Source organism: Epinephelus lanceolatus, chromosome 17, assembly GCF_041903045.1.
Source record: "Epinephelus lanceolatus isolate andai-2023 chromosome 17, ASM4190304v1, whole genome shotgun sequence".
NCBI classification, from domain to species: domain Eukaryota; kingdom Metazoa; phylum Chordata; class Actinopteri; order Perciformes; family Serranidae; genus Epinephelus; species Epinephelus lanceolatus.
The window spans coordinates 20,874,304-20,900,902 of NC_135750.1; the positions used below are offsets into that span (position 1 = coordinate 20,874,304).

The following is a 26,599-nucleotide window of genomic DNA, read 5'->3' on the forward strand; positions in this document are numbered from 1 at the left end:
GCCTCATAACTGTAACTGTCCTCGCGCAGGCTGGAGCTCATGTTACACCCCAAAAAGTGGAACTAGGAACCGTCTCATCTTCAAATAACAACGAGCTGGTTTATATAAAAGGGAGCGGACCACCTTATCCAGAGGTTGGTGGTGAGAAATAAACCGGAGAAGTGAGCGTCGTGGGAGGGCGGGCCACCTGTGACGGCAAATGAGCGGGGAAGAGGCTCGAGTCAATGCCACTGTTAGTACTGTGTGTCGCTCAGAGGGAGTTTGTGTGTATGACAGTGTGTTTCGGCGTGTAAAGTCCACTTGGATTGTCTTGAGCTCAAGGAAACCTGCATATCTTTATCTTTGAGGAAACTGTACGTGATTCAGGTAAGACACCCTGAACATTACACCATGGTTGCTTAGATACAACCGAGAGGAAAATACCTGTATTGCTCTATTGTGGTAGCTTTTATAGTATTTCTACTATAGTCATAGTTGTGTGTGATATAACTCTGTGTCGTCGTGGTTTATTTTTAATCTTTTAAAATCTTTATGACAGTTATGCAATGGTCTAAAACAGACTTGGGATATTTGTACAATATAAAATTTGGGATTAATACGTCTTATTATGGGATATTCAGTCCACCTGTGAGTTGAGCCAATTCAGACAGGTGTAAAATCCAACTAACATGATGATTGTGTGTAAAATTGGCTGTGTTTGAGTCACACAGTGAACCATAATGTGCCTTCCTGCTTCACTTCACTGCATTACCTCGTTTCAACTCATCGGGAACTGCATTTTCTGGACAGACTTCCAACCCGTAAGATTGAAAGATCAACAGGGGATGTGGGCGAACTGGACAGCATGCAAAGTAAAGCTGCAGCCTGTGATTCATATTGGGAAACATGTGGCTGGAGCACCTCTGATAGGAGTAGATCAGCTGTAAACACACATTGATGATGCTGAAGGTGCTTATAGAGCATGATTGATCTGTTGGAGATTGGTAGTCAGCCTTCTCCTGTCCAAGCTGATGGTCTTTGTAACTGTGATCTAATCATTAGAGTAGAGAAACCCAGTGAACCCCCTTATCGACCGGCTTAGTCTTTAAAAATTCAAGATGGTAAGTGGAAGGATGGGCCTGTAAGATATGCAAAGATTTGGTCATTAACACAGAGTATGTAATTGTTATATAGATAGGGTCCTTGATGGTCTCTTCTAATTGTTTTTTTTATTTCACCCCATTCTTCAAAGGATATAAAGGGGTTATCAGCTCTTACTCAAATGTTGCTCATCTATAATCAAGCGTTTATAATGGCTTAACCAATGCTTTTAGTCACGAGTAACTCATTCTGCTGCAACCACTCACTGGCATTTAGCACAGCACACAATTGGGCAGTCAGTATCTATCACGATCATGCTTTTTGTAATAATTTATTGTCCTTGCTACATCTACACTGCAAACATGATATATGTTCATGCAAAACAACAGTAAGTTGTTCCATATACCAAATAAATGTTTGCACTTTGTGTAATATTACAGTTCAGCCTAAGCTTACTATTGTTACTTCTATCTGCTTTGCACAGCATGCAGTATATTGCATGTCTCTCTGTCTCTGTTGCTCTTTTCCTCACTGACCCCAGGCTCTAAGAACAGAGAGCATTGTATGCTGCCCAGATTGCGAAGCCCTCTGAAGCAAATTTAGGATTTCAGGTTATTTATTCCAGACAGAACTATTTTGAATTGATTGTAAGCCTCCTGTTTTTTTCAGTGAGATTGGTTATTGTTTGTGAAGGTTTAAACCAGGGGTGTCAAACTCACTTTAGCTCATGGGCCACATGCAGCTCAATCAGACTAGAAAATCCATAGCATACTAACCTAAAGGCCATAACAACACCGTCACATTTTTCCTATCTTTTAGTATAAAGAAGAACATTCTGTCTCAGGTTTTCCACATTCAGTCAGTCTATTACTCACTGTCGTTACATGCACATTTTTCCATACACTTCTGTGTAGTAATGCTGGCACAAACCATATACAAATCAAAAGTTTTGAGATGTTTTAGCTGCAGCCACATCCCGAAAGGAGCCTACACAACACACAACCCCTGCCCACCACTGGTACAGGACAAACGCACAAACGCTAATGATGTCAAACGTAGCGATAATACACCTTTAAGTTCACGGAAGATGTGATTAACCTTATAAATATGAAATGTAACCCATGTCCTAACTCTAACCTTAACTGCCTCTCTTTTCTCCTCACACTTCATTGCTTACTAAGCATACTTTAAGGGCTTCCGCTTCTGGGCCAAAGAGCGAAGGGGGCCGATTATGTAGGTATGTTGGGTGACTCATGTAGCTAGTGGACTGGACAAGTAGCTTCTCCACCCACACGTATACCTACTCAAATGTTTTGTCAACAGCGTTCCACCAATATTGTTTTGATATAGACATCTGATGCAGATTCTTTTGTACTGAAGAAGCTGAATATTTTGCACAATGTTTAAAATCTTTTTTTTCTTCAGAGAACTGTATTCTTGTCAGGGTAGAAATGCCTCTAAGGTAGCATTTTACATCTACTCACTGTTTAACTTGGTCCTGAAACCTGGCACCTCTTCTTAGCCTCCACAAGTGCATCAGTATAGGGTGTGCAAAGTCATTCAGTGAGCCAGATTGGCCCCTTTGGCGGGCTGGTTCTGGTCAGCGAGCCGCATGTTTGACACCTCTGGTCCAAACTTCCTATTTTAGACTCTAGACTCGTAATCATTACTGCATTTGGACTTCCTGTAACCCCAGAGAGAACCAGCCGCAGAGTGAAAAGATTGAAACAAATAAGCTGTGAGGTTGTGTCATGCAACATTTCAGTAACACACTGGCCGTACACAGTTTGCCTCAGTGTCACATTGTCAGAAAAACTCCAGTGTCTCTGTAAAGAGCACAGTGTTACACTCACACAGTGACTGTACAAAGTGTAAAGCTACAGTACTGGGTACAAACAGAGTTCAGTTCAGTTGGCTTCCTTTTGTCTGTCTGTGAAACAAGAGTGTTTTTAAGCAGTCTGTCTCTCAGTTGAAGCACAGCTCAATGGCTTTGACTGTAATCTTCTCTACTATTCGTCACACACACACACACACACACACACACACACACATAGATACACACACATATCCAACTCCAAAAAACAGAGACTTTCGAGTCCTTTGGGACAATCGTCGTCTGTTGATGGAGCTGTCACTGCAGCGCTCCAATTTCCTCCATTCAAGCGGGTTTATAGACACTTTATAATTGCCTGATAAAATCCATCTCCGTGAATGGATGTCATGGGACAGAGAGCTGGCAGCGAGATCAGCAGGAAGACAGATTAGAAAGGTTAGGTCGCGAGCGGTAGAGTCACTGTGATTTCCTCTGGGTCAGCCCTCATTTTATTTTCAAAATGTCTCCCTCTACATTTTCTCAAAGTTTTGACTGGTGCGCTTCGGTGGCCAATTAACTATTGAAAGCTTCTGCATTTAGGGGGGTCGGTCCGCGGTACTCTGAGCAAGTTGAGGAGTAATGGATTTTAGATGACAGAGAATTGGGAATGTTACAATTACTGGCTCTTTGCTCTTCGCTGCTGGACTTTCCAACAGCATTTTACCTCCTTGCTCGCTGCCTTCCTCCTTTCATATTTCCTTTCCCTTCATATTCCTCTGAAACATTTCCATCTGAATAGACTCCTCTTCCTCTCAGGATTATAAGACCACACCAGGACCCCTGTGGTTGACTGACAGACTGATTGACTGAAAGGGTTCAGACCCTGACAGCTCATTTGAGTGATTTGGTGCACATGAGTCCGATAAATGACTTATAAAGAGCCCTACAGTGCACCTCCTCTGCCACCTTTTAAGGTGAGCTTAGACAAGGCTGGGAGGGCGATTGACACACCTGTACAGAGTCTGACAGGCCTCAGGAGAAGCAGCACATCCTGAAAGAGAGTACGACTGAAATAATTGGTGTCCCCAAAGTATATTTGCCGTACTGGGAACAAGACAGAGCTGTAAAAACCTTTAAAACTGCTACATTTCAGGATTAATAAAAGCAGCCTCACTGTGTTTTGAGATTATCCTGAGGGTTAGAGGCTCAAGGAGTTGTACATTTTTTCTCTACCCCTGGAGGATCACATAACATTTGCAAAGCATTTAGATTGATTTCCAACCTTCTAGCCATTGGTTTAATTTTCCTGCAGTACGGTAGAGACATCCCTTTGCAGAGACCTGAAATCCTTCACTGTGAAGATTTAGTTGACTTCACCCTTATGCTCAAATTCCTTTCTGTCAAAAATAATGAATTTGCCATCAGGGACAGTTTCTAAAACTCCTCCTTGCCAGTGTATTCAGAGAAAGTCCAACATCCAAGACTTTAGAGTCAGCTGCTGAGAAGTTGTATTCAATGCAATGAACTCACAGACAATGAGCAGTTTCATCTGGTGATCATTTAGTCTTTAAAATGTCACAAAATAATGAAAGACGCCCATCAAAAGTTGTCAGAGCCCAAGGTGATGTTTTCAGATTGCATGTTTTGTTCAGCCAAAAGACCACAACCCAAAGGTATTTTAAAACAGTGAAATAAACCCAAGAAAAACAGCAGCTCCTCACATTAGAGAAGCTGGAACAGGCAAAGATTCGATGATTCATTTTCTGTCAGTTGACCAATAGATTAATCATTTCAGCACTAAACAATCACTTCACTTTTCCCATGAGGGAAGGATAGTTTGGATTTTTGAAGTGGGGTTGTATGAGGTACTCATCCGTAGTTAGTGTCTTACCTCCAGATGGTGGTTGGCATGCCCTCAGTTTGGAGAAACAGGGAGGAATACCGCCACAGAAGCCAAGCATTGTACTGCTGTCTCATCTAGATTTAACCAAAATCTACAGCAGGTTTCACATCTCTCTGCGGAGTTCATCTCACAGAGAAATCAACTGACGCTGACTTCTGCAGGAAGATAGAAAATCAATCTAAAAAAGAATATATGTATTATTTAATGGGCTGAAAACATGCAAAACCTCTTTAGCATTGACCCCCTGGAGACACCATACTTTTAAGCTTCCAGTGATACTCTATGTATATTTACAACAGGGTGTCTTTTTGTCCGTCTGTGGATGCACATTTCTTGTTCAGGACTATACTCATGTATTTTTCCATAGTACTAGCAGTCCATGAAAGTCTTACTCAGAGCTATTGTCCTGTGGGTGGAACAGTGGGTAGTACAAAGTTATAACATCACAGTGTATGTATGCAGTACGTGCTGCATGTCCATGAGCCTGTGATTCCCCGTCTCACTGTTACTACCTACTGCTGATATAACAGTATCTCTCTTACCCACACCTGCATGCTGCTGTGTTTGTCCGTTACATTATGCAACGCTCAAGCCAGCCGTTGTCATGGTGTCAACCCTGAGGGACTGCTGGGACTTTCTGTAAGAGTGCAGTCACAGACACTTGTGCTAATGGCTTCACTTTTCTGCTCTTTTTTTTTCTTTGGTTGCATCCATGCGTGTAAATAGGTTTGTGTTTGTGTGTGTGTATGTGTGCGTGGAGGAACAAGCAGCCTCCCTGGACATTCAGCTCTTTAGTGTGCTGGAGGCATGCTTTGTGAAAAGAAAGCGCAGAGGAGTGACTGTTTACATTGGGAACTGGGAAAGCATTTTGAAGACAGAGGTGGAGTATTAGCAGAGAGACAGAGAAAGAGAGACTGTTTGAAAGAGCGACACAGAGGAAAACAGAAAGAGAGATGTCACCATTCCTCCTAATAAAACTGGAGGATGTCGGTGATGCTCAATTGTATAGAATGTATTCTCAGTGTTGGTGTGTGCACTGGTGCATGTGATAGTGAGACACACACCATCTCCTCCCTCCCCTCCTCTCACCATCTTTCCCTTCAGTTCTTCAAAAAGAGGGTCTTGTCCAGCCAGAAACAACATTGGCATTCACATCACAACACACACTCATCATAGAGATGATCATATTTCAAACTCTTTCCCTCGTGGATTTGTCTCCTGCTTTCACACCTTATCGATCTGGATTGCTCCACATCTCCGCTCAAGTGTTTGTTCGTGACATTGGCACGTAGCTCTGTTTGGCAGTCATTGTTTGGTTAATGATATTTGCAGTCATGTGTTCAGCCTGGGCAGCTGCTGCTCACACACTGCAAGACTTTGCAACATGCAGCAGCATTGATCTATCTATATTTTATTGAGCGAATGCACTTTGTGTCTCTTTCATATCTCTGTCGTCATCCTTGTGAAATCCTCCACATCAGCTTATTTAATGTGTTTGAACTGTGCCGCTCAACTTTACTAGCTTTCCCTCTTTTTTTTTTAACTTCTCTGAGTTTTTGAGGTGGCACTTTCAGTCACAGTGCCCACACGCACAGCATTTTCCCTCCAGTATAGACATGACTGCTAACACTGTTGGTTTTGTGTGTGTTTTATTCTTTCAGGTTTCTTTCAAGAGGCTGCCTGCTTGTCTGCCACTGCCAGTGAGTGGGTGTGTGTGAGTCGTGGGGTGAATATGTTTGTGTGAGCGCCTTTTGCATGTGTGTACACCCCGGCTGGAGAGTGTGTGTCCCATGAGACGCTCGTCGGAGATGCAGGGAGCTTGGTGCTCTGCGGTGCAGCTCCTGCTGCTGAGCTGCTGTGTGTGTGCGGCAGCCGGCTACCCATTCAGAACACCCCTGGACCTGGATGTGACTCCACGCATCACCGTGTTGAGCGGCGGTAAGCACGGACACAAGCACACAGGGGGAGGGGTCTAAAATCTGCATAATTTTTAAACAGTTTATGTTGGATCATATTCATGTTAGAAGGTCTAAGTCTTTATCATTTGACCCTTAAACGCTGAACTGATTTTTCTCTGTTTAATACCTAAAGATGATTCATAACTCAATTATTAATGCCTTGCTTTACATTCAAACTGAGAGTAACATGTTTCACGACATACATCTTGAGAGAAATTCTTCATATGTTGAGTGTCTGTATTGCAGGTGCCTCCGCCTTTCTCTTTATCTTGTTTTACTCTCTCCTGGCTCAGCTCCTTTGTCTTTTCCCTCTTTTCAATCTCATTTGTCTGCACACCAACTTGCGCATACACCCGCTTGCCTCTGGTAATTCTTACCTTCTTCTTCTGTAAATCATATAGATTTTTTTTTTTTATCAAAGTGTGATTATTATTCTTTTACCGTGTTTGAGTGATGGCATGTAGCCTGAGGTGTAACACAGACAGAGGCAAGATGAGTGAAGTGCTTACACTTGGATCCCTGCGGAGCATCCAGGGAGACTGACACCACTGTAGGTAGTTCACAGGCAGCGTAACCATGACAACTGTTGTAGTATGGCGCAAGACGGCCGTATACAGTATTTTCCTTTTTGTGCATGTGTGGGCAAGTGTGTGTGCACCTCCTCAAACCAGCGCTGTTATCTGATCCTGGACTTTATTTGTTGATACGCAGACGTGTGAAAGACATTTTCTTACATCTCCACTTTGACTTGCAGCCAGATTCGCTTTATAAGATCTACTCATAGGACAATATCCCTCCTCTACCCTTCTCTCTTTGTAAACACTTGTCTTTCTCACAATACATCACCAACTTACACTCATTATCCATTTTTTTCTCTCCTGTTACTCCTCTTGCTACGAATCTCTCTTGATACTTTTATCTCAGTTTCTGTAAATCATCGGTTAGTGCTCGAGCCTGCCCACAGGTCCTCCTACACGACTCATCCGTGTCTGCTGCCCCGTCACTCTCTCATCCACTCCCCCTCCTCTGCCATCCATCTTTCCGCCTTTGCACCTAAGGTCTGCCTCTCTTGCTCAATTTTTTCTTCATTAGTTTGTACTTTTCATGGTTGCACTGCCCTCCTTTAACTCCTTTACCTCGCCTTCACCTCTTGTCTTTGTTTCTTTTGCCTCACTCCTGCTGATGAGAAGACTTCGATATGCAAACTCACCTCTAATCCATTTAATCTCTGTGTTTCTTAGCAACCTAAAGGCAGAGCCTCCAAACCTGTGAGGGGTTGTTAAATCATGCATGGATGCTCACAAGCAATCAAACGTGTACCTGTGTTCTCTCCTCATTGCAGTGTCACCATAAAGAAAAACATATTAAGGGAGGGACATCGTTAAGGGTTATTAATTTGACGATTTCCAGTGCTCAGTTTTGAGAAGCTGAGAGGCTAAACGCTGGCAAAACAGAGAGGAAGCAGGTTGTTTTTAAGGGTGAAAACTGCTGTTACATCTAAACACCTTCTCATTGCACACACTGATTTCAACCTGTCAGGTATTTGGGAATTACAGTCAGTGGATTTAACTTTGTTTATTCAGTACCGTCTGCTGGCCTGACAGAGTACTCTGGACCGTAAACAGTCCTGACAATCGAGTGTGAATTTGTATGTAAGGCTGTCACGTCACAGCCTGTTGCCGAGAAGTTCAGAGAATGTGCGTGCTTGCGTGTGTGTCCCTGAACAGTGCATGTTGTGCTGATCAGCTGAGGTCCCTCCAAGTGTTTGCTTAGTAAATAATATCATCTGGGCTCCTCTTCGCCTCTCTCCCTCCTTGTCTTTCCCTAAAGAATGAATCAAACCTCCCTTTTCCTGCACGATCTGGTAAACTGAGGCTAAAATGTGCTGTCAAATCTAGTTAATAAATCTTCCTCTGCTCCGTCACACTCTGAGCGAGGTAGTTTTCAGTTACCTGGCTCCAGCTGTCAGGCATTGTGTGTCCTAATGCTTGGATTACACTGAGGAAACCTAGGCGTTGCCTCTGCTATAATGCATTGTCTTCACTCACAATGAGGCACTTATATCATGTAGGAAAAGGTATTGTTCTGAAAATCCCATACAGGTAATACTCTTCCTCCTCCTGCTGAGAACGAGGGAGGAAAAGTAGACACCTGATCACCCAAAGCAGTCTGGGATGGGAACCAACTGCTGCTGCTGCTGCTGGAGTGAGCAGAGTGGATTGTGTTTTGCAGCAGCTGATAGGAATCTTAATGACAACTTACTTGATAACCATGCAGTCTTCAGCAGGGAAGTGGAGTGGCAGGAAGTGTGACACTGTTCTGTTTGGCCGAGCTGAGCTGCTGTACTCATGAATTGGCAGGAAAAGTGGCCCGCTTTCAAGTTTGTGACTCTTAATTGCTGTCAACACTCCACATCAGCTGATAGTAAAACCTGCTCAGCATTAGTCACGTCAGATATTTTAATTAGACATTAAACCTTGACATCGCTGTAATTTTTTCCACAAGTGGCAACACTGCATCGCACTCTTACGTAGATGTTGTCATGCCTAGAGGTTCTCTGTGTCCGTGTGTGTGTGTTGACCGTGGTGTCATGTTTACCCAAGCTAAGTGGAGTCCTGATAGATCGTATGTTTAGAGCTTATATAACACTTGGTCATCTCATGACTTCAGCAAGTGACTTCAAAACATGTCTTGTAAGCGTGTGTGTATATGTGTGTGTGTGTGTGTGTGTGTGTGTGTGTGTATGTGTGTGTGCACGCGCGCTGTGCAGCATGTCTCTTTACTGAGTGTTTGTATGAGTGAAGCTCATTAGTATCTTGTCCTGTCAAAACAGATGCATCCCAATATAGCCTGGAAAACTGGACAGGGGACAGAAGCAAAGCAAAGAAAACTCAAACCACAGAAACCCACATTAAGTAGAAGTGGCTCTCTGATATCTGATGTTGTGTTGGGCCTCTTTTCATTATCTTCTTCTTGCTCAGCAGAGCTGCGTAGGATAAGCATAATCCCTTGGCTTTTATTCTCCATGGTGGAGTTGTAATTTCATTTCTGGTCAGGGCTATATGGACTTATGTAGCTATATAAAGCTGAGAAAGGCAGAAAATCTTATGTTTGTGATGCTAGACACACCAAATCTGTGACATTTATTTGTTTGCAGCAGGACTCTTGTGTGTGGCAGTGGTTCACCAAAGAAATGTTTTTTAAATTGATGATCCTGAAGTTTCCTCCAGCACCACCATGAGGTTGATGTTCATGGTTTTAGGTGGAATGTCCCCACAACGAGTTGCAACGATAGGAGATTTCAAGGAATGGTTGAGGCAGTCGAGGAGGAAGGGAGATGCACAGTTGAGATGGCACATCCTGTTGCATTTTAAAAAAATATTGTAGATAAGCAAATGTACATGGTACGGTATACTGCTGCAACACTACTCCACAACTGTTAGATGCATCGTCATGAAATTTGGTAAAGACATTCAAGTTTATTGATGCTGTATGTGCTTTTGTTATGTCTGATTATGTAGGCCTGTTTGTCCTTTTTTGTCTGGCTATGTCTGTTAAATAGCACCTTTCAAAATACACTTACTAAGTGCTGTACAATATAACTAAACACAGTCAAAACACAGGGAGAATGAAACAAACTAAAATGTGAAATGTGTGAAATGTGTCACCAAAGTAAAGATGATATACCAAAGGTCAAAATTAATCTCAAGATAATAAATGGGAAATAAGTCAATAAGATAGCAATAAAATAGATGGACAGCTCAGATAAAACCAGCTTTCTGATAGGAGAACATTTTTAGAAGAGACTTAAACAAAGACAGTGACTCAGACAGCCTTATATCCTCGGGCAAGTCATTCCAGAGCCTCGGGGCCCTGGATGCAAAAGCTCTGTCCCCTTTAGTCCTCAGCCTGGACTCTGGATCAAACACAAGACCTCTGCCTGAGGATCTCAAGCTACGCAAAGGTTCATAAGGGACTGGAAGGTCTGAAATGTAATCTGGAGCCAGGCCATGAAGAGCCTTAAAAGTAATCAATAAGATTTTAAAGTCAATTAAGTCAAAAGTTTTCTTTACTTGGGTCTCTCGTGAAAGACATCTTGCTATTTATTTTGAGGCTATCTGATTAAATAAAAGTTGACATATCTACGTGTTCCTCTCGGGATGAATTTTAACAACTTGACTTTGATCTCTGACTTTTCATATGTATTTGGTGCTATGTGGAATGTTAACATGCCAATACTGAACAAAGATGAAAAGTAGTAAAGCCTCACAGAGCTGCTAGTGTGGCTGTAGACTCTTAGTGTTGTTCACTGTTTTCTGACATTTTATGGACTAAGCAATTAGTTGATTCATCAAGAAAATAATCTGCAAATTGGTTAATAATGAAAGCAATTGCTAGCTACAACCCTAAAACACACAAAAACAGAAAGTCTTAACATTTGATTGGACAGAAACCTTTAAATTTGGGGCCATTTTTGCTTGTTAAATGACGTAAACATATGATCATCATTTTTTGGGCAGCCAGCTAATTTATAATTGACTAATGATTTCTGCGCTAAAAATGAGCAAAGGAAAGTCAGTAGATGAACAGTCTTAAAGGAAATGTCTACCTTTAAACATCACTGCTGCCAGAAAGCAGATATTGACAATAGAGCTGCAATGATTAGTCAGTTAATCAGTTGATTGACAGAGAATTTATTGGCAACTATTTTGATAATCAAGTACTCATTTATCATTCATGAGCGAAAAAGTTAATCATTTGCTGGTTTCCTGCTTCTTAAATTGATAATTTGGTGCTTTTCTTTGTCATACATGATAATAAACTGAACAGCTTTGAACTTTTGGACTGAAGACGTCACCTTGGGCTCTGGGAAATAAACCATTTTTAAACATTTTCTGATATTTTATTGAAAAAAAACAATTGATTTAGAAAATAATGGACAAATGAACCGATAGTGAAAATAATTGTTCGTTGTGGCCCTAACTGATAGTGTTTTGCTGTTTCATTTTTGTGTACTTTTCTTATTTCTAACTAAACACAAGCACCTGTGAAGTCACATAAAGCGATTTCCTGTGCAGCTACACTACAATGGAGTTTAATAGATTTTTTGTCAGCAGTCTAAAAAAAGAATCTGAGATTTTAGAGCGAGGCCTTCTTACCACTTTGCGTCAACGTTCGGCAATCATACAGCAAGAAATCCATCACAGGAGATGAATAAATTTCTATTTCTCTCTTTATTCTCATACTGCCAGGTTTGATTGGAAAAGTGCTTGCTCTTAATATGCCTCCACTCTGATGCCAAGAACTTTATGCACATTAAAGGGCTTTCAAAAGGCGTTCAGTGAGATGATAGTGCATGCGGGGATTTTTTTCTTTGTTTTTTGTTTAAAGTACCACATAAAAATCCAAATGACAGTATAATGAGTTTTGTATTTATGTGTACATAATACAGTAATTAGTCCAGTGGCACTACAGAGGATTAAAAGGTCAATTCCTGGAGAAAATCTGAAATTGAAGAAATGATGCTCTTTCTGAAAAATGTTATTTGTTAACCCACAGTTGTTCCCATAGAGACAGACCATAATCAATAGCAGTTGACAGTGTTTGTGTGGAGATATTTCCAGGTGGTAATGTGCCATAAAAATGAGAATCAGGCTTTTTCAACCACTTTTGCCATTCAATAATCACACCAGGGATATGCCTCTGATAATATCTGAGGAGAAGAAAAACTGGGTTATTTTTACTGGTTTTTGCTCCCGCTGATTCTCAGTGTGTCATTTCTAAACTTTCACCAATCATATCACTGATTCAACCTTGGCGGTGTGTGTCTGTGATCTATTTTTTTTAAAGAGCAGCAGGATATGTTTTGGTAAAGAGATGTAGCAGAAGCAATCATTAACAACCAGTAACTTTCCTCTCCTTCTCCTTCTCCTGCTTCATCTCATCTCATCTCCTCTCCTCTCCTCTCCTCTCCTCTCTCCTTTCCCAGGTCTCCAGGGCTGCAGACGTTTCCACTCCTCTGCAGTCAACTACAGTACCATGATCCTGGAGGCTGACAGTGAGCGTCTCTACGTCGGGGCCCGGGGGGCTGTATTCGCTCTCAATGCCTCTGACATTTCAGCCAGCTCGCCTCTCACTGTGAGTTTGTTTGTTTCTGTGTTGTGCACCTCAGCTGCCATATCTTTAACTCTGCCACGGCTTCATTTGCATTCCACAGCACAGGAACTTTTTGAGGCAACAGTATTTCATTTTGAGGCAAAACTATTTATTCCCATGTCACCTCCTCTTGTGTGTTTGAGTGTGTGTAGTCACATTACTCTTAACACAATAATAAGACAGTTAAACCACAGGAGCATCGTGCTGCATAAACTTACATATTAATGAGAAAAAACTGAACTACTGTATCTTCTCACTGTAACTCTAAATAGATACAGAATTCATGTTATTATAATCCACGTATGGGAGCATGTTGACACAGAAAGAGTTTCTGATTTATGCAGCAATTAGCATACTATCTACCTCAACTCAGTGCTGCCAGTTTTATTGAAAAAAATATATTTAATGGCAGCAGCATAATTAATTATAAATCACAGCCATAAATAGTATCAAAAATTGAGTTCAATTATTTAAATTACTTGTGCAGTGCCTGTTCAAAACATGCCTGTTCAAGACGGTGTTTGTCTTGGGCCCCTAATCACTAAATCTGCCCCTAAAAAAACACCTAAGTTGTGGCTACTCATCAGAAACACCGGTGACATTCACTTATTGGAGGTATTAATTAAGTCCCTTGCCTTGACACATCACCACTGCAGTCATAAAGTAGAGCATGGATTTAATTAGCGGAGGTATTTTGCTGGCTGTAACGTTATTAGTGTTGTAAGTTTATGTGGCAAAGAAAAACACAGCCAAATCGCGGTTACTTGTGGTCAGACCCACCAGTGAAGTGCAGTCTGCGAGACATGCTTGACTCTCTGCAGAGCCCTGAAGCCCACCCCTGCTGTTTCACAGAGCCACAGAGTGCTGTTTACCTGTTTATTCAAACTTTAATAACTTTGACAAAATTGTTTATTTAATCAATTAATTGAACATGTTGCGTGTGCGAATATCACCAAATTCAACACTGCATGTCCTATGTGAAGGACCCACACTCAGACAGACAGATGAAGATTCCTTGCTTTATAGTTAGATGTCCATTAGCTGATGGTGAGGCCATCTATTTACATTACCTTATAGGGAGAGTTCACCCTGGAATCAAAACGCACATTTTTCCTCTTACCTGTAGTGCTATTTATCAGTCTAGATTGTTGTGTGCGAGTTGCTGAGTGTTGGAGATATCAGCCGTAGAGATGTCTGCCTTCTCTCAGATATAATGAAACCAGATGGCACTCAGTTTGTGGTGCTCAAAGCACCAAAAAATACATTTGAAAAACTCAACAGCAATGTCTCTTTCTAGAAATCAGGACCTGGTTACTCAAGATAATCCACAAACCTTGTGAGCAGTTTAATGTAGGAACTATTTTATTTTTACCAAACATTGGTGTTGAGTTTTTAAAATGTATTTTATGTGGCTTTGAGCACCACAAGGCGAGTGCCATCTAGTTCTATTATATCAGAGAGACGGCAGACATCTCTATGGCCAATATCTCTAACACTCACACCAAAACAATCTAGATTGATAAACAACACTACAGCTAAGAGGGAAATATATATATTTTTGATTTTGGGGTGAACTGCCCCTTTACGTTGTATTGCCAGCAATGTTGCTGTGATTAAGTCTCGTTCTTAAACTGCTGCGTGTTGTAGGATGATGTCAGTAATGTTGACCCTTTAAGCACACATAGAAGCCGAAAAACCTTGTTCATGTCTGCCAACAACGTGACGTTAAGCTATTATGCTAATTATGTTAATACAGCGTTGGCGTCTGTCATAAGGTATAATTGCTGGTGTGTGTGCATAACACTCCCTCACAGCCACACCTACATCTCCTACTGTAAATACACCTGTTACAGAAGAGTTAGAAAAACATGCTGCTGTTCAACAGCACAGTAAATTCAGATGTTGTGAGGTCAAAATTCCTACAGTATGAATTATTAAAGCAAAAGAGCTCACTCTCCTTTTTTCTGCTGTCAGATCTGTGGTATTTTGCTCAAATTTATGCAAGTCGCTGATATGAAACCATCCAACTTGTTGTGTGCTCTTACTGTATGTTATGTGGTGTGTGTTAGATTGAGTGGGAAGCCTCCCCCGAGCAAAAACGTCAGTGTCTGCTCAAGGGAAAAGACAATAAGGTAGGCATTTATCTCTTTCTCCCTCAGTCCTTCCTTTTCATCTTTTTGTATTGATATTCATTCCCTCACCATAATATGTTTTCTGGCTTTGTCTTCCTCTTCTAGACGGAGTGTTTTAATCACATCCGCTTCCTCCAGAGGTTCAACTCAACTCATTTCTACATGTGTGGGACTCATGCATTCAGACCCCTCTGTGCATACATAGTACGTCAATGCAAAACACATTGCAGCCCTTCGAGCACTTTAAATACATTCGATGTTTCTTTCTTCTTCTGTGCAAGTGCAGTCTGTTTGCATCTTGAATTTACTGTATAAACATGTTTTTTGTTATTCCTCATCAGAATCAGAATCAGAATCAGTTTATTTGCCATTTGCAGAAAAACTGCATTGTAAACGAGTTGCAAGAGCTCAGCATAAAAATACATGAAAAACAGTAGACAAGGTTAAAAAAACAATAAATATACATAAATATATTTATGTATATAAACATAATATATCCCAACAGGAAGTGAGGTATAATCTCATGTGTGGTTTCAAGATTAAACTAAATGTTCTGTCCTGTATAGGACGAGGAGAGGTTTGTTATGTCTCCACCTGAAGAAGGCAGAGACAAATGTCCCTACGGCCCGACAACAGGCTACACTGCCCTCATCGTCGGTAAGCACTTCCAACAGTTGTCAGTCACCTCCAGAGTTTTACTAAAAAACTGAAGAGGCTGATTAATTGTTTCTCCTCCAGACCAGCAGATGTATACAGCTTCCCAGTACGAGTTTAGGAGCTTTCCAGACATCCGCCGCAACTCTCCGTTCCCCACGCTGAAGACAGAAGATGCCCCTACACGCTGGCTGAATGGTGGGTTAATCTCCTGGAATGATTAAAGCCCTTTTAGCATGTTTAGGTGACAGGGTGGTCCAGTAGGTCAGAGCCCCTGTCTGTCAACCAGTTGAGACAATGTTTAGGCCTCCAGACTGACAAGATCTAATCTGATGAAGTAGCCACAGCAGCTCAGATACTGACCCTTTACCAGTGCCAGCTGACGATAAAGTATCATTTTAGTTTTTCTACTGATTGCTCCACTGATTGTTAAACATTGCAACTTGTGTTTAGTCAAAGCAGCAACATCTGTGGCTGAAAAATTAAGTCAGTGCTTAAGTTCTAAAAACTACACTTTCTCAAATGGCCACTTGAGGCTGGTTCCAGAAGCGAGTTGGTCTGTAGCCTACCTAACTCAGAATTATGTCAGTCAAGTCAGATTTGGCTGTTCGCAGAAATATTTGACTACTTGTTCCTTTTATTTCCATATAGAGTTTGAGAGTTTGAATGGTATTCAGCAGGACGTTCGTTGTGACAGTGACGTTCATGTAATATAGCTAACTGTCGACACTAGATGTCAAACTAAAGCCAGAGACAATATTATATTAAGTTGCTGTGAGCTGTAATTTCACCACTTCTACAGTATGCAGAAGGCAGAAGATAACTTTATCTTAGGGCAAAGCCTTTCCTCCTCTGGGCAGCTGCCTTTGTGTATGCAGCTGCCTGTACTGAAGAGCGGAGTGAAAGTGAGGAGTGCTCGTTATTTTCATTTAGCCCGTGATTTAGTTCAAGTCCACCACTTTTGTCTGGACTAAAATATCTCAACAGCTACCGCATGAACTGCCATGACATTTTGTACAGACATTCATGATTCCCAGACAATGTATCTGAATAACTTTGATGATCCCCTAACTCTTCTTCGAGATCCACCATGAGGCTGACATTTGTGGTTTTCAGTACAGCCTCACAAAGCCACCAGTGTGACTGTAGACTCTTATGTTTGCTAATATATTTCTCTAGAAACGTGGTTGAAATGACTTCAATGTGATGTTTTGCAGATAACCAGAGCATCTAAACATAATCTCTTTTTGGTTTTGCTTTCACCGTCTGTTCAGACTGTTATATTCCTTTCCCCTGGTGTTACAAGTAGCAGACTGCTCAGTCGAAGATGCTTATCTGCAGCTATCTCACTTTAGCTTTATTGTTTCATGTTTTGGTGAGAAACCTCAGGCAGACAGGTAGAATATTACTTTAACTGTTTTGTTCAGAGCAACAGCTATACCGAGTTTCAGTGCATCATGTCAGCTCAGCTCATGTCAGCTGTTTTGCTAATTCATTTATCAAGTAGAAAAAAAAAAACACAGAATGTGTCAGTGCATCTTTTTCTCCACCATACAGAGGCAGAATTCGTGGGCTCGGCGCTGGTGAGGGAGAGTTTGGGCAGCAACACCGGTGACGATGATAAGATCTATTACTTTTTCACTGAAAGTAGCCAGGAGCAGACGACAACTTACAGCCACAGCCGGGTGGCACGAGTGGCTCGCGTTTGTAAGGTGAGTGCAGATTTGAAAAGATGCAGCTTATGATTTACAACTGGGAGTGAAGCCTTGCATCAGAGTAGTTTGAGTGAAGTCGTGGTTGGTGATACTGTAGGAGAGGGTGCTATAACAGATAAGGGGCTGGATGGATAATGCATTTGTAACAAGGCCCCAGTGTGATTAGAGGAGCAGACTGTGTAGCTGATGAATGGGTTGCAGAGTCAGTGTGGGTCGGAGTGAGAGGGATGGATGACTGCAAGAGAGAGACAGGCTGTTTAGCATCCTCTGCTGCCTAGAACGTGAATGATTTACATTTCCTGCTACCCAGGAAGGAGTTAAGATCAATGAGTGCTAACTGTACAGTGTAATAACCTTGTTGTTCTCTCCTGTGGCACCTTAAAATAAAGTCAGCTCACAGGTTCTCTCCTTGAAAGCTTGGCAGCATATTTGTTTTTTCATCTTAATAGAAATGCCTCGCAGTGGCATGTGTGACATTTGCAATTTGCCATAAGCTGAATACATTTAAAAGTTATCATCAAAGTGCAAGATAGATGTCAGCTGCTTGATTTTCAAAAGAATCGTGGCCTTGAGTCAGGTTTCTCCATTGTAAACCTGTCAAATATTATTCAACCTTTATGTGTGCTGCAGTTTGCTGAGGGACAAACACACACACACACACACACACTCATACACAAACCTGTAGATTACACCAGGGAGTCTTACCTATGGGAAGCCATAATCTTATTGAAAGTATCATTATTGCTTCCACATGCCATCTGTTGCACGCTTCAGGAGGTTCACTTCCCTCTGTGTGCCACCTTGAGCCAAGTGCTCATTCTGTTTTTCAATTATCCAGGCCTTACCTCATATCACCTTGTCTGCTCTCTCCTCCTCCTCTGCTTCTCCTCTCTCCCCCACTCTTCTTCCCTCAGGGTGACCGGGGAGGCCGTTTAACTCTCCAGAAGCGGTGGACGTCCTTCCTCAAGGCCAGGCTGACATGTTCTCTGCCCGAGTACGACTTCCACTTCAACATGCTGCGCAGCGTGTTTGTCACACCTGGCCTCATGCCGCAGGACACGCTCTTCTACGGCATCTTCGGCCTGGAGTGGTGAGTGGGAACTTGTGTGTTGTCACGGCTGGAGGCGACTTTGAGGATGCAAATGTAAATGAGTGAGATAAAGATGAAAGGCAGCGATCGATACATTGAGACAGCCGAAGGAGACAGGAAGGGACGAGATGAAAGAGAGAGGTGAGACAAGGAGAGGAGAACTTTTTCAGCCAAACGATGTAAGAAAAAAAAAAAGAAGTTGGGTGAGGTTTTACAGCAGTTTGAGGGGAGAATATTAATTAGAAATGCAGATGGAGAAGTTAACCTCTTAACTCCTCACAGTGGCTCGTCCTCCTTGTTCCATTACTTCCTCACAAAAATGAAAAATTATACACTGATGAAAAACGGAGAAAAGGACCTGTTGTGTAGATGCATTTCTGATGAACAATTGCAGTTGGAAGTTAAACATAATGGGTTTAATTTAGCTGCAATATCAGAACCCATCAGCTGTCAGTTGGACAACAATAAGCCTCTGGTGGCAATGGCCAATATGTCAGGAGATCTGGTGCAGCCAGCGGACAACCTGGCAAAGACATTCTGTTCCATGCCACAACTCAATCATTATCAGACGATAGCTGATGGGTTCCAAGATTGCATTTCGGTCAGTGCGTTCCACCTCTCCACTATTTGCCTGCCTTTCAAACGTGATTGGTCAATAATATTTGGACTACAAACAGAAACAGTCCCATTGATGACACATGCTGCATACATAGATACAGACATCTGTTTAAAGAGATTACCTTAGCAAACAGGTGGCAGTCAGGCTGTTATGGTTGAGTCTGCCACTCTAAAAAACAACTACTGTACACAGAGATAATTACTGAATATTTAAACATGAAATAGCTATTGCAGAGAAAATGCAGACTATTAACATTACCAAAAAATGGGCTTGATTCCAAGAAAATCTTAAAGTTCCCATGTGTAACATTTAGGGGGATTTAGTGGCATCTAGCAGTGAAGACTGCAGATTGCCTCAGTTTTCATTGTTGAAGAGGTTTTTTTCAGGAGCCGAGTTATCCTCAGAGGTCACCTCCTCTCCAAAACGAACAGACCAGGTGATTTGAAGCAGTAAAAACACTGAATAAAGCAGTTTCACATTAGAAATCAGTGTTTCTTCCACACTGTTTGGCATGTCAGAGCAGGGCTGCCAGCCCATCACCTGCTAACCCGTGCTCACCTTTGTCCTCTGATAACTCAAGATCCAGACGTTCAGGAGATTTTTATTAGGAGCCAAATTAAAAATGAATAAAGCAGTTTCACGTTAAAGAAACTGGTGCTTTTCAGATCTACACACCAGACCTTTACAGATTATAACTAATGTACATTTGTAGAAACTAGTTTCCACTTTTCAGTGTTGTTCATTACTGCAAGGATTGTTATGGCTGTCATGCCAAAGCAGAAGATTTTGCAGTGTGGAAAGCATAAACAAACAGTCATTATTTTCAGTGTTTTTGTTGTTGGGATGCTGCTGTCTCCTCTTGATCTCCACCTCTTACCTCAACTCCTACTACACCTCTCTGAAACCAGTTTGTAGTTCTTCCGTCCTCACTCCTACTCTTCTCAGAGATGTATGACTTCTAACTATCTTCGTACTATCTCTGACAGTGCTCACCTCCTCCTCTGTGCTTCCCTCCCATTTGTGTCTTTTCATCTTTTAGATGAGCCACTGATCTACTGTACCTCTACTGCTGTCCCTATGGCAACACTGGGTTTACTGCTGTTATTGTTCCCAGCCTGTGCTCTGGTCTTTTTCTCACCCTGTGCATGTGTTGCTGTCTTTAGGAAAAACGTTAAGGCGTCTGCAGTGTGTCGGTTCTCTCTGTCTGAAGTCCAAGAGGCCTTTCAAGGACCCTACATGGAAAACCAGGACTCTGGCTCTAAGTGGAAGGAGTACACTGGAAAGATCCCTGACCCCCGACCTGGAACGGTAAACACACATGCACGCAGACACACACGCCGTCTCTTAAACACAAGATGAAGCACAGAAGAAATGTCTTCCTCCTCTTCAGCCTCCAAGTACCCACACCAGAAAACCCCAACAGAGAGCAGATGAAACTGATCAAAGTAAAGATGGAGGGAAAATGATAGAGAGGATGAGTGGCAGCCTCAAGGATGAGGTTCAAAACACAACCAGCTTATGTCACTGAAACCCATTTCCATGGCGATTAACTCCAGCCTGCAGCTTTGGCGACAATGGCTTAGCACGGCAGTCAGGGCTGTGGTTTGGTTAGCAGGAGCAGACATTATCCACTGTAGTGTCACTTCAACACTTTGTTGGACTTAATTTTAACGTTGCTATTAAACGGAAAGAAGAAATGGTCAAGGGCTTTAACTTGGGAGCGTGAAAGCCTCTTAGAGGAGTTGGCTGAAGGGAAGTCGTTCCCTTAGTCAGGTGCAGATAGAGCTGAGTCGCCCGCATGTCAGTTCAGGCCGGCTGCTGAACTCACACAGGCTCATTGTTGTCCAAGTGAAAAGTGGCATTTTCTCCCGACACTATCTTCCACAGGCTTGCATTTTCCTCTTGATCCCCTAATTTTCCCCACAGACCATCCCGCTAAGCATTGTGACATCCTCTCTGCCCTCCACATCGTGCCTTTCTTACTTGCTCATCATGCCCTCTCTCACTGCTCTCTTTGGCTTTTTTTCTGCAGTGTATAACTAAAGCTCTGAGGGCCAGGGGCATAAACGTCTCCACCTCCCTGCCCGATGATGTGCTGAACTTTGTCAGGAGGCATCCTCTGATGTCCCAGCAGGTCCAGCCTTCAGACAGACGCCCCCTTTTGTTCAGGCGGACCACAGACTACACACACATGGCCGTACACTTGATCCAAGGCTTAGATGGACGAACATACCATGTATTATACATGGGCACAGGTGTGTATGAATTCACGTTAGATTTAATTGTGCAATCTGTTAAAGAATAAATAGATTTTTGGGGAAATATGCTTTTTGCTTTCTTGCATAGAGTTAAATCAAAAGATTGACGCCACTCTCAGGTTTGTATACTAAACGTGGAGCTACAGTAAAGCCAGGAGACAGTTAGCTTAGCTTTGCATATAGACGGCTTACTCCAAAGGTAACAAAATCCACTTTCATTTTATGAGGGGTTATGCCCTGGACTTTTTCTTCTGAGTGCATTGGCCTCCTGGAGTCTTGTGTCACAGTGCTTTATAGATTACTCATTGCATACACTTCTTGACATATTTTTCTAACCCTCCAATTAGCTAGATTTTCCCATTCATTGCACTACGATGTGAAAATCGGGTCAAAAATGGCAGCCCATCATTTCATCACTGTTATTTGTTTTTGTTAAATTACAATATTTATTCATGGTTATCAGGTTGTTGATGTGTTCAAGGAGACTTTAGAGTCCAGTGTTAGTGGCCATGTTCCAAGTTCCTAGGCCACATAGTCTTTAAAGTGTATCCACAAGTCCATTAGGCGAGGAAAATGTTTAGCAAGGGTTTCACGGCAGTTGATTCTTATCCAAAGTTACATCTCAGCCCAGTCCGTTACTGATTTAATGGTCTATTTGTACTTAACATGAGACAAACTCCACAATGTAAAATATTTACCAAATACAAATGCCTGCTTAAATGATTATTGGATGCATTACAAGTTTTCAGAGAATCGATCAAAAAATGTGAAATACGCAGCATGAAGAGGAAAGTTGGAATTGTGTCTATTTCTTGCATTAAAAAGGTTGTGTTTTGCAAGAGGACTCCACATCATAGGCCCTGTTTACACCTGACATTAACATAGATCTTAGGTGATCGAATCACACATGGACAGCTTTAAGTACAGGTGTGAATGAACCCAATGCATTCTCAATGCATCTTGAGTTCGGTCTTGTCAGACCACATTTGGAGGTGGTCTGACAAATCTGCATATGGTCACGTTCTTTCAGCAGAATGTATTATAATGTGTCCTGGGACACATTGAAGGACCGCCTACTCAACTGATGTCCTTTGAACAGCGTGTCTGTGTGTGTGTGTGTGTGTGTGTGTGTGTGTTGCTGTGTTACCACAACTCCTTTGCGATTTAAGTAATCCTTTGCTTTGTTGTAGGGGGGAAATGATGGGAATATTAGATAGGGCTGTCCCTTGAAAGTCAGAGATTTGAATCATCAGTCAGAGACCCCTCAGTTGGATCAAACAGCTTTAAGTCGAGCAGTTTTTTTTTCAGCTAATCACTGTGTTGTGCAGTCTGGGGACATTTTGGTCCCCAGATTTTGCTGCAGAGTGAGCGCTCTTGACTTTCACGCTACTGTTTGGAACAGACCGCTGTAGACACAATGCAGCGGCACAGAGGAGGAGAAACTTTCCACTGTATGGCTCTAAGATAAGATTATCTTCTCTCCTCTGCTTGGAAGTGGTGACTTTACAGCTCACAGCAACTTAATATGACACAGTCTCTAGCTTTTGTTTGATATCTAGTGTTGGTGCAAATATGTTGCTGCACATTTCCGATCCGTCGATAGTGCTGTTAGCTTGTTTACTTTATTACAGGATTCCCGCTGTCACTCTGAACATCCTGCTGTGCCCCAGTTAAACTTTAAAACTTTACATGCATGAAAAAAACCCAAATTGTCAGATATTCTTATTAAACTGCCCAAACTCCTGTTTCTCTATGAAATCATCCACGATCTCCTGTAGTCTGTCCCCACGAGGCAAACTAATTCATAATCTGGCCTTGAGGAGTGCGTATAGAACGACAGACCTCCCACTGCTTGAAAACAACAACGCGCTAGGTCTTTGCAAATGGAAATGATGTATGTGTTTATATGCATATAGAGTGAGGAAGTGAGATCTGATCAGAAGTGGTTACTCCAGACATATGTGGAGACACATTCTTATGCCAGGTGTGAACAGACACACTTAGATCTGTCCTCCTGTGATTGGATCACTGAAGAGGGGTAAACCTCCCTCAATGGCTGCATTTCCACTCAGAGTCAACAATGTTGTAACTTTGATAAGAAACAAAATTGAAGTGGATTGCCTGTCTGAAGCAAGTCTCAAGTGTTTGCAAGTTAATTTATATTGCATACTGAAAAGACTTAAAATCAATGGCTGCCTAAAAGGTAGAAAATCAATCTAAAACACAATGAGATGTTTTGGAAACTGGCTGACAGAAATGCATGCTGGTAGTGCCGGCTACTGCGTGGTGCAGTCCTTTTAATTCCAGTGTTTGTATATGTCACTCAGATGAAGGCTGGTTACATAAAGCTGTAGAAATCGAGGGTCAGCTGCACATTATTGAGGAGCTTCAACTCTTTCAGGAACCCCAGCCTGTTGACAGCCTGCTGCTATCTGCAAAACAGGTATCAAACAGGGTGTTTGACTGTTGCATGAACATACACATTTAAGGAGTGATCTTGGTCATATAGTATTTAAATCCTCTTTGTCCCCTTCAAGATGAGCGTGTACGTGGGCTCTCCATCAGGTGTGGTACAGCTTCCCCTCTCTAACTGTCGCAGATACACCTCCTGCTACGACTGCATCTTTGCCAGGGACCCTCACTGTGCCTGGAACGGAGCCCAGTGTGTGGACGTAATGGCACAAGCAGACAGGTGGGTGGTGAAGGGTGTGTGTGTGTGATTGGATCAGATGATTAAAGTGCTGCAGGTGCCCTTTTGTGTGTTTGATTTGACAAACTTCAAGTATCGCACTGCCCTGTCACAGTGTCAGCTCCCAGAACTGTTGAGTAATCACAACACTGGCAGAAACTTGATGCCGGCTGAGATCGTAAACATGCAGCTGTGTACTTTAAGTGTGCTGATTAAACCTTGACAGATTTGCTTACTCAGTACAAAGCTGTTATGGAGACAATAAATGATATGAGACAGAATATAGCACAAAGAGATCTCAGTACCTGGACTAACAATACTGGTGATGTTTTATGTTACAGCGAGTACATGCTTGCACTAATATACTTATTGTTATGTTTTCTCCCTTTTCACAGATCCATTTTAATTCAAGACATCCAGCAAGGCAGCAGAGGATGTGAAAACACACAAGACGGTATGCTGAAATCTCATCTGCAGCAAGGTGCTGCTGCTGCTTCAAAAAAAGTTTCCTTTTTATTGCAGTGAATGATGAAAGGGAGATTAAAAATAGAGAATGTTAGGAAGGACTCGAAAGATGCATCGTTGTCATCAGATGGCATGAAGGCCTCTTTGAAAGTTGATTATGCACACTGCGTTGGCAAAATCCTCTCTTCCCTACTTTAATCACATTTTTGCCATCTCTGGAGAGAAATCTGTTTGATATTCAAGGCAGGCAAATGCCTTCTCTCTCTTCACAATTTCAATCCAATAAAATGTAGCATCTTCTGCCCCTTCATTGTTCTCTCTTTGTACAAGGTAAAATTATGGCAGGAGTAAAAGAATATGGCATCGGAGTTTATGTTTATGTTTAGTAACTACTGACAGCATATATTAAGATCAGTATGGGGTTAAGTTCTTTATATATTGAGTCAGATGCTAACATAAGATTTCACCTGTAAACTCATCCTGCGTTGTAAATTGCACACTTTTGCACACCTCTTTTTACTTAAATGCACTGCAGCTGCCCTTACACAGTGTGTGTTATTGCACACAATCAGGACATAATACTTCATCATAATATGGCTTAAATTTAGGACCTTGTTGCTCACATATTCATTGCAATCTGTAGTGGAAAATATGAGCTGTCAAAGGGCTGTCACCTGTCTGCGGCTCAGTAGATGTGATGACTCTTCTGCTGCCCAGAAGACTGTTGGTCAGAACAGCCAGAGGAGCATGCCTGCTTGCTTGCATACTGCAAAATGCGACCAGATGCAGTAGGACATTCTGGTATTTTTGGCATACTGCATTTGACATACTATGTATTGGGACACACTAAATGTTTTTCTGGCATACTTAATAGTAATGGTAGTATGGGTGTTGGAATTTATGTGTATTAATGTGTGTTGCAGATGTTGTGATGCGGAGCCGCTCTGTGCGTGTGGGTGATGACGTGCTGCTGCAGTGTGAGCTCAGCTCCAACCTGGCGACACCCCTCTGGACTCTGGATGGCAGCAAGCTGCAGGGCTACGGCCTCAACTCCGGCTTCAGAACTGGCACAGATGGCCTGCTGATCATCGAGGCCCGGCAGGACCAGAGTGGGCTGTACACCTGCTACGCTGTGGAGAACAACATCCAAGTCGCCATAGTTACCTACAATGTCACCATCCGCCTGGACCTGCCCCCTCCTCCACCCGTTGAGCCAACGGAAGACCCCTACAGTTTCTTTGCTACTCTGCCAGCACCCACTGAGCGTCCCTCCTCTGAGAGGCCCCTGCCACCGCCCCCGGCTCCTCTCCTTCCTCACTCAGAGCTGCTGTCCCCAAGGAATATGGAGGCCATGTACTTGTCCCTCATCACCATCCTCGGAGGCCTGTGTGTGGTCCTCACTGTGGTCCTTGTCTATGTGGGCTTCTGCCTACGAGTGGGCAACAGAGGGAAGTACTCATTACGAGCTGCAGCTTCTGTCTACCCGAACAGTAAGAGACACAGCAGGAATAGAAAACAGCACAGGAACTCCACCCACATGGAGCTGAAGACCATCTCAAGCCACTGTAATGGCAACGGCATTTGTAACGGAGGTTCAAAGCAGCATAACGGCAACATCCAGGATGGAGGCTTCCTCCAGATTGTCCCAGGTGAGGGTCACCCATCACCCAATAAGGAGCCTCCTCCCCCAGCCCCTCCTCTCCCACCAACCCCATCGCGTCCCTCTACAGAGTGTGACTTCCCCAACGGGCTGTCGGCCACGCTGCCCAGCGTCCTAAGGAGGATGAATGGCAACAGCTACGTGCTGCTGCGGCAGAGCGAGTCTGAAAGCACGTCACCGCTCTGTTACTCCTTTGCCGAGGAGCTCAACAGGATTTTAGAGAAGAGGAAACACACTCAGCTGCTGCCCAGGCCAGACGAGAGCTCTGTGTAGAGACGTGGCTCCCCCTGTGGTGGGAGAACTGCTGTGTTCTTACCTGGTGCTGAAGTGCCTGTCATATGACTCATTATTGTTGAGGACTAAAACAATAAGAGTCTGAACTAAATTCTTTGGATTTCTTTTTCTTT

At 42.6% G+C, this 26,599-nt stretch overlaps 1 protein-coding gene across 1 annotated transcript; it reads left to right on the forward strand.

Moving 5' to 3' along the window:
* On the forward strand, positions 1–26,599 carry LOC117248537 (semaphorin-4G-like). Its single transcript, XM_033613720.2, has 15 exons — positions 1–366; positions 6,458–6,734; positions 12,744–12,892; positions 14,980–15,042; positions 15,148–15,246; positions 15,609–15,699; positions 15,781–15,894; positions 17,254–17,408; positions 18,326–18,501; positions 20,284–20,428; positions 21,153–21,375; positions 23,706–23,821; positions 23,916–24,070; positions 24,463–24,521; positions 25,456–26,599. The coding sequence occupies exons 2-15, from the start codon at positions 6,587–6,589 to the stop codon at positions 26,463–26,465; spliced, it is 2,703 nt and encodes a 900-aa protein (XP_033469611.1). The 5' UTR covers positions 1–366; positions 6,458–6,586; the 3' UTR covers positions 26,466–26,599.

What these genes read in the sequence shown, in the direction of transcription:
- LOC117248537 (XM_033613720.2), top strand. Translation starts at nt 6,587, where the DNA reads ATGAGACGCTCGTCGGAGATGCAGGGAGCTTGGTGCTCTGCGGTGCAG. An exon ending in CATCACCGTGTTGAGCGGCG is followed by an intron (nt 6,735 to 12,743) that starts GTAAGCACGGAC and finishes CTCCTTTCCCAG; the next exon opens with GTCTCCAGGGCTGCAGACGT. An exon ending in CTGACCCCCGACCTGGAACG is followed by an intron (nt 20,429 to 21,152) that starts GTAAACACACAT and finishes TTTTTTCTGCAG; the next exon opens with TGTATAACTAAAGCTCTGAG.